Source organism: Chrysochloris asiatica, unplaced genomic scaffold (assembly GCF_000296735.1).
Source record: "Chrysochloris asiatica unplaced genomic scaffold, ChrAsi1.0 scaffold00040, whole genome shotgun sequence".
NCBI lineage: Eukaryota > Metazoa > Chordata > Mammalia > Afrosoricida > Chrysochloridae > Chrysochloris > Chrysochloris asiatica.
In genome coordinates this window covers 19266581-19274303 of record NW_006408558.1, presented here as the reverse complement: position 1 = coordinate 19274303, position 7723 = coordinate 19266581, and the positions used below count along the sequence as shown (strand labels likewise).

The window sequence follows — 7723 nt, the reverse complement described above, 5'->3', positions numbered from 1 at the left end:
AATGGGCTCAAGCATGGCAACAATTGTGAGGTTGGCCCAGAACCGGGCAGTGTTTCATTCTGTCGTGCATAGGGTCGCTATGAGTCAGTACTGACTCGATGGCACCTAACAACAACAATTCAGTGGGGATTCTACCTTACCCCCCTCATACTGAAACTAAGACAGCCACTTCATGCGTTTAGGTTAAATGCCTTTGAGTCCGTTCCAACCCATGGTGACCCTGTGTAAGATTTCCAAGGAGTGGCTGGTGAGCTTGAACCACTGACCTTATGATTCAAACTGACTTTGCAGTCCAGCACATTAATCCACAGCACCACAACAGGACTCATGCCTTTGTAGTCCCCCGTTTTTGATAGCCAATGTCTAAATTTCCCTTCCCTATTAACTGGTTTAAACCCCAATGTCAGTAGTTCAAGCTCACCAGCCACTCCTGGGAAACCCTATGCAGGGTTGCTATGGGTAGCAAATGACTTGACAGCACTTAACAACAACAATAGGAATAATGAACCCAGTCCACTGAAGAAACAAGGTTGTTCCTTGGTATGAAGGATCCTTCCATTCTGCCTGGAATTTTGAGTCACTGCATTTATAAGCAAAAGTATAGTCCACCGAATTGTAGCAATTTGCACTTGTTCACAGTATCAAACATCTTTACCTTCTTCAGTTTGAGTTCTGGTAAATAGAGTTTACTTTTGAAGAAGAATCATTAATTTTTAAAATGAATAAAATATATACTTGTCAAGTGCCGTCGAGTCGGTTCCGACCCATAGCGATCCTGAACAGGGTTTCTGAGGCAGTAAATCTTTACGGGAGCAGAAAGCCTCATCTTTCTCCCGCAGAGCAGCTGGTAGTTTTGAACTGCTGACCTTGCGGTTCGCAGCCCGACTTGTAACCACTATGCTACCAGAGCTGATGGAAATGTATACCTATTGAGGAAGACCCGCAATGAAATGGATTGACACAGTGGCTGCAATGTGGGCTGAGAGTATCAGTTGTGAGGTTGGCACCAGACAGCATTTTGTTCTGTTGTACATCAGGTTGCTGTGAGTTGGAACTAACTGATGGGTACCTGACATCAACAGAGATAGAAAACACCCAAGAGGCTGCTTCAGATGGGGTGGTCAGGAAAAGCCTCCTGAGAAAGTGACATTTAAGCAGAGACATGCTTCACAAGTAGGAACTAGCCATGAGCTCTAGGGGAGCATATTTCAGATCAATCTAGCCGCTCTCTGTTCACCCATCTGTCTATCTGTCCATCCATCCAATTTTTCCTTCAACTGGTAGGAATTAACTAAGCTTCTGCCAAACATTGAGAAAAACAAGGCTGCTCCAGCCCCCTCAAGAAGAGTTATCTTAGGTGGGGGAGTGAGCCATAAAAGTGGGGTCCCAGGCTGTGTGTGCTGAATGCCACAGGGGTTCAGCAAGCCTGGCTGAGGAAGTCCTAGCTAGAGCTGGCAGAAGTGAACGAAAGTCTTCCAGGAAGAGAAAGGCTGAGTCCCAGATGCAGGTCTCTGCCACATCAGACCTTCATGACAAACCAGCTCTCTGGGTTCCAATTCCTCCCCAGAGGCTCCCCAGCCCCCAGCCCTCAACCCTCCTTGAGTCTCTCCCACCGTCTTCCTCTCCCCACCCAAGAAGCCTGCTGCAGTCCCGGGAGCGGCAGCTGCAGGAGGAGCAGCATCAGGCCCAGGTACGTTGTGCCCGGGAACAGCGGGTACAACAGCAAGTGGCTCGTTGTTTGGCAGCCTACGCACCCAGAGGGAATCGCCGACCAGGCACTGCCCAGCGGAAGCTGGAGGAGCTGAGGTAGGAGGCCCAGGGCTCAGAGGAGCCGGAGGGGAGCTGGCAGGGAGGCTCTGAGAGGATTCAATTGAGAGGGATGGAGGACTTGCCTGAGGATTGAGCTCCACAACCATCTTTCAAGTTCAACCCACTTTACAGATGCAGACATTGAGGCATGCAGGAAACTGTTGAGCACCCAAGGTTTAAATGGTAGACATTATGCCTTGTTCTTCTGATTTCAAATGCCAGGCATGCTTATTTTAACAACAGGAATGCTGCAGAAATAGTTCATACAGAACACGACCAGCTCCTGACCCCTCTCCTGGGAACAATTTCTGTTCATGGCCAAGTGAAGAATCACCTGTGTTTTCCCCTCTTCCTATATTTTTGACTCCTAGTATGGCACTGCAGGATCAGTGATGGTGGTGGTGGTGTGCCATGGAGTCGGTTCCAACTCATAGTGACCCTGAATAGAGTTTCTGTGGCTGTAAATTTTTACAGGAGCAGAAAGCCTTATCTTTCTCCCACAGAACGGCTGGTAGTTTTGAACTGCTGGCCTTGAGGTTAGCAACCAGACTGGCAACCACTACCCTACCAGAGCTCCTGTAGGACTGGGCTGCAAACTACAAGGTCAGTGGTTCAAGCCCACCAACTGCTCCTGGGGAACCATACACAGGGTTGGTTGCTATGAGTCAGAACCAACTCCATGGCACTTAACAACAAATTTTAATCATTTAAGAAAAAAATTTTTAACGCAAACTTCGAAATCAGACAAGTCTTTTGAAGCTTGTAAGAGGCCATAAGGTAGATGTTATCACCACCCTTATCCTTAACTGGGTTACACTTTGGGCTACTAACCACAAGGTCAGTAGTTCAAATCTACCAGCTGCTCCTCAGGAGAAGGATGAGAATTTCTGCTTCCATAAGATTTGCAGCCTTGGAAACCCTGTGCAGGGTCGCTATGGGTCAGAACCGACTCCACACACTTAACCGGCACCACCACCATCATGCACTGGGGGCCATGATGGTTCAATGGCAGGAGTTTCTCTTCTATGTGGGAGGCTGGGTTTGATTCCAGCGGCATGTGCAGCTACCACCCATCTCTCTCAGTGGAGGTTTGCATGCTGCTATGGTGCTGAACAGGTTTCCACTGAGCCTCCAGATTAAGACAGACTAGGAAGAGAAGTCTGGTGGTTTCCTTCTGAAAGTCAGTCAGTGAAGATCCTATGATGCTAGCGGTCTGATGTGCCACCTAGCATGGCAATGGTACAGGAAGGGGTAGCATTGGGTGCTGTTTGTTGTGCATGGGGTGGCCAGGAGTTGGATGGTTTGACACAGCAGTTAACAACAATTATTCTATAGATGAGGAAATAAGGTTACATAATGTAGTGCTGTGGGGAATGCGCCAGACTGCAAAGTTGTTTGAACTGCAAGGTTGGCAGTTCAAACTCACCAGCTGCTCCTCAGAAACCGTATACAAGGTCGCTATGGGTTGGAACCGACTTGATGGCACTTAACAACAATAATATGCCAAAGGTCATAAGTAAGAGGCCAAGCTGGGATTCAAATTCAATCAGTCCCTTGGCTACTTTGCTTTACTACTTGTAAGTTCAAACACCCCATCTTTAGGGTCTTGAGGATCCCCCCCCACACAAAAGCCCAACTTAACTAACATGTGACTATAATCATGATGCCACTGATATTGAGCACCTCCTGGGAGAAGCTGGCACCAGAGCAGCCCTTTCTGCAACTCGTCCTGGGTCAAGTGCTGGACCAGAGGAATAGGGTGCTGGGGAGATGAAAGTGGGTTCCTGCCCTGCATCCATGGATGCCTCTGGAGCTTCTGATCATCTGCTTTTGGGGGCTCAGTCTCATCGCCCCTGCTTTATAGGTGGAGACACTGAGGCTCCAAGAGGCCAAGTGGGTTTTAGGGGAATCTTTGACCAATGATTAAAGAGATGCCTCCTCCTTACTAGGCCTCAGTTCATTGTTGGTTTTGGCTTTTTTTTCTTTTTTTTAAGAAGGCAGAAAGCCTAAGGCTCAGAACTTCAAGGACAGATGCCAGGAAAGGAGGGTTTCCCCCACAACACTTTTATTTTCTACTAAGAGTGGGCTAAGGCATAAGCAGACAGTTCCCACCTAGTCTCTCAGCCCTGCCTGCCAGTGAACCTCACTCTGTCTGAACAGAACCAGAGGCCCACCCTGCCAAGGAGGGTCAGACCAGACAGAAGTTTGGCCAAAGCATGGCTGAATGGACCTGGCCCACTACCTTCACTCCATGGTTGGAGGCTAGGGGTCTTCCTTTAATTCTTGACGTGGGCCTTCATTGGCAATATTTTCTTTCTCAGTCGGGGCTCTGAGAGGTGGGCTGCTTCTTAAAACTTAACAGAAATGGTACAAAGGACCAAGCAGAAAAACATACATGACATCATCTGGGTAAGACAGAGTCAGGCAGCCAGCTCATGTTTTCCTGGCTCATAATTGCTGTAAACTCCCTCTGGTATGAGGAAGACCACATTTTTTGTAGAAACTGTTCCTGGTTGGTACAAACAAGTTGCTTTTACCTACTAACTCCAAGGTGGTGGTGGTTGTGTTCTGTGGAGTTGGTTCCGACTCATAGCAACCCTGTATTGGATTTCAGAGGCTGTAAATCTTTACAGGAGCAGACAGCCTCATCTTTCTCCTGCGGAGGGACTGGTAGATTCAACTCAGAATCCACTATGCTACCAGAGTTCTTGGGCAGTTCAAACTCACCAGGGAGCTGCCCAAGAAAGGTCGAGTGATCTGTTTCTGGAAAAATTACAGCCAAGAAAACCTAATGGAAATCATTACTCATTAGGACCAGTTGGCTGTTAACCAAAAGGTTGGACGTTCAAATCCACCCTGTGACTCTGTGGGAGAATAGTCCTTGCAATCTGATCCTGTAAAGATTTGTTGTTGTTGTTGTTATTTACAGTTTAGGAAACCCTATGCAACATGTATCACCCCATGTGTTACACAGTATAACTGCTCTACAGGGTCCTCTAAGGAGCCCTGCTGGTGTAGTAGATTACGTGTTGGTCTGCTAACCACAGGGTCAGCAGTTCGAATTCACCAGTTCCTCCACAGGAGAAAGATGAGATTTTCTGCTCCTGTAAAGATTTACAGCCACAGGAACCCTGTATAGGGTTGCAATGTGTTGAAACGAACCCAACAGCACACAACCACAACCACCAGCAGCACCCCTACCCCCACCAGCAGCAGCACCAGCGGGTTCTCTTGGTTGCAGTATTTACAGCAGATGGTCAGGCCTTTCTTGCATGATACTGTTGAGTTGGTTCAAGCTACCAACCTTTTGATTAGCACTTGAGTACTATTATTTGTCCCACCCAGGAACCAAATCCTGCTTTTGTTGTTGTTAAGTGCTGTTGAGTCAGTCCCACCCACAGCGACCCTTTATAGGATTTCTTAGGAGCGGCTGGTGAGTTTGGACCGCCGACCTTGCAGTTCAAATCGACTTTGTGGTTGAGTGCTTATCCTCCAGGGCCACAGAGGGAAGCAAATGAACCAAGAGTCCAGAAAGGGGAAGTCCTTTGGCCAAAGTCACACCACCAACAACCACAGCTTCCTCCTCAGAGCTGAAGTAGGAGAGGGAGCAGGGGGTATGGGACTGCAGAGGGGGAGAGGCTGTGCAAAGCTGATTCTCAAAGTTCTGAAGTCAGTCCTGGCTCCTCTCTCTTGGGGGTGGTGGGAAGCATGAGCCTTGGCTGTATCATCTGAAAGACCCCACTTCCCAGCTGGGCAATCGCTGACAAGTCCCTCAAACCTCCTCAGGGTGCTCATTAGTAAAATGAGGAGAAGAGTCCTGCCCTACCGACCTCTGGAGGGATCCAGGACAGGATGGGGATGAAGTGGTTTTGTAAAAGTCTGGGGATGGGGACAGAGTCCTTAGTGAAGACAGCAGGCTCAACTCTGGATGGGTTATGTCCATGGGGCAGCAGAGCTACACTGAGGCCTGTCTCCCACACAGACGCCAGGAACGACAGCGCTTTGCTGAGTACAAGGCTGAATTGCAGAGTATCCAACACCGGGTGCAGGCCCGGCCCTACTTGTTCCAGCAGGCGATGCAGGTGAGGCCAGTGCCCAAGTAAGCACATGACCTGCCCTGCGGACCAAGTGTCTCCCCAGCTAAGTGGGGAGGGAGGAGAGATGGGGAGTGGGGGTGGTCCAGGCTGCTGCCCACTTGGAAACTCTGAAGTCTCCTCAGAGAACTCTGATGGAGGGCAGAAACTTGTCTTCTCTCTCCAGGCCAACGCTCGGCTCACTGTGACTCGGCGCTTCTCCCAGGTGCTGTCAGCACTGGGCCTGGATGAGGAGCAGCTGTTGGCTGAGGCAAGAAAGGGAAACACAGAGAGCACCTCCAGGAAGCCCAGGTGAGGCTGACCGGCCTGCCCAAGAGTTCTGTTGAGTTGGGAGAGAGGGGCCCAACACCAGTGGTCCGAGCCCTGCAGGATCCCAGCCATGCCCCTCACCCCCACCCAGCCTAAAACTGGACATGGAGGGAAAGGCTGAGGGATCCCCAAGGACAGACATATTAACGAGCCCTCAATCAAAGCTTTGGTCCTGCCCGATCCCATCCTTCTCACTCCCCCTTCTGGAGGGCTCAACCTAGCTCCAGAGATTATCTGAGTCCTCCAAGGCACCTGAGGAAGGCAGGCCAGGGTGATTTGCCCACTTCTTAATGAGGAATCTGAGGACCTAAGGGACAGGGCCTTGCTGAAAGACACGGGCAATCAGCAGAGCCAGTCTGGGGCTCGGTAGCAATTTTTACAATCACACCATGAGACGCCTTTACAGACGGAACCCAACCAATGGTCCCAAGTACACCACCCCTTAGTCATCAGGCTAACCTGGTCCAGGAGTGAGGGATCATGAGGCCCACTTCCCAATAAGGAAACCACACAACACAACAGCATAGAGTTGGGGTTTGAACTCACATCATTAGAGACAAGTGTCTTCCAACCTAGAAGCCAGGCCTCCTTGGACATGGAGGTGGGGGTAGGGTGGGGGTGAGGAGATGTGGAGGCCAGAGGCCTCTGTCTGTGTTGTGGTCTTTAAGGAATCACAGGTCTATGGGGGTGAGACTGGAGCACCCTTCTCAGAGACCCCCAAGGACAGAACCCAGACCCACCAGCAGCCAGCTTGACAGACCCTCCACCCCCAGCCTGGACCAAGCATCCAGTCCCCAAGATTAAAAATTAAAGGATTTATGAAAAATGCAGTGTGGGATTTCTGGGGGAGGAAAGGCAGTGTCGGGCTGGAGATAGGAGGTGGCAAGTGGGTGGACGGCAAGCTGAGACTGGCTGTCCTGGGGGAGGGCAACCTGAAGGGGCAACAGCTCTGACTCTCCCTCTCAGTCTACCATCACCCTGCACTAATACATACTGCATGCTAGGAATTCAAGGATGAATGGGACAGATGTGACCCCTGCCTTTAAGGGCTGCCAACTCAGGGGGCGTGGTAACTTGAAGGGGCGACATGCTGAGATACTGGTCACTGCCATAAATTGGATTGAGCCACTGTTGAATGGGAGGTATCAAGAGGGATTATGGATTGGGTCTAAAAATTGCTGCCCCTCTCTTCAAGTTAAACATGTTTATAAAGATTGTTACTGTAATCAAGTGTCTGCAAAGTCATTTGAACTTCAAGGTCAGTGGTTCAAACTCACCAGCTGCTCCTTGGAAACCCTATACAGGGTCGCTATGGGTTGGAATTGATATGGGTCGGAATTGACTCGACAGCACTTAACAACAACAAAAGTATATACACATATATATATATATCAAGGAGCTCTGGTAGCGTAGTGGTTACGAGTCGGGCTGCGAACCTTAAGGTCAGCGGTTCGAAACTACCAGCTGCACCGCGGGAGAAAGATGAGGCTTTCTACTCCCGTAAAGATTTA

General features: G+C 49.7%; 1 protein-coding gene across 1 annotated transcript in view; it reads left to right on the top strand.

Moving 5' to 3' along the window:
* TSGA10IP (testis specific, 10 interacting protein) overlaps nt 1-7016 on the top strand; it is a 14918-nt gene extending 7902 nt beyond the window's left edge. Inside the window, exons 5-8 of the mRNA XM_006861071.1 lie at nt 1636-1806; nt 5792-5891; nt 6070-6194; nt 6881-7016. Of these exons, the coding sequence (XP_006861133.1) occupies nt 1636-1806; nt 5792-5891; nt 6070-6194; nt 6881-7016 (532 nt within the window). The remainder of the gene's footprint in view (nt 1-1635; nt 1807-5791; nt 5892-6069; nt 6195-6880) is intronic.
* The last annotated feature ends 707 nt before the right edge of the window (nt 7017-7723 follow it).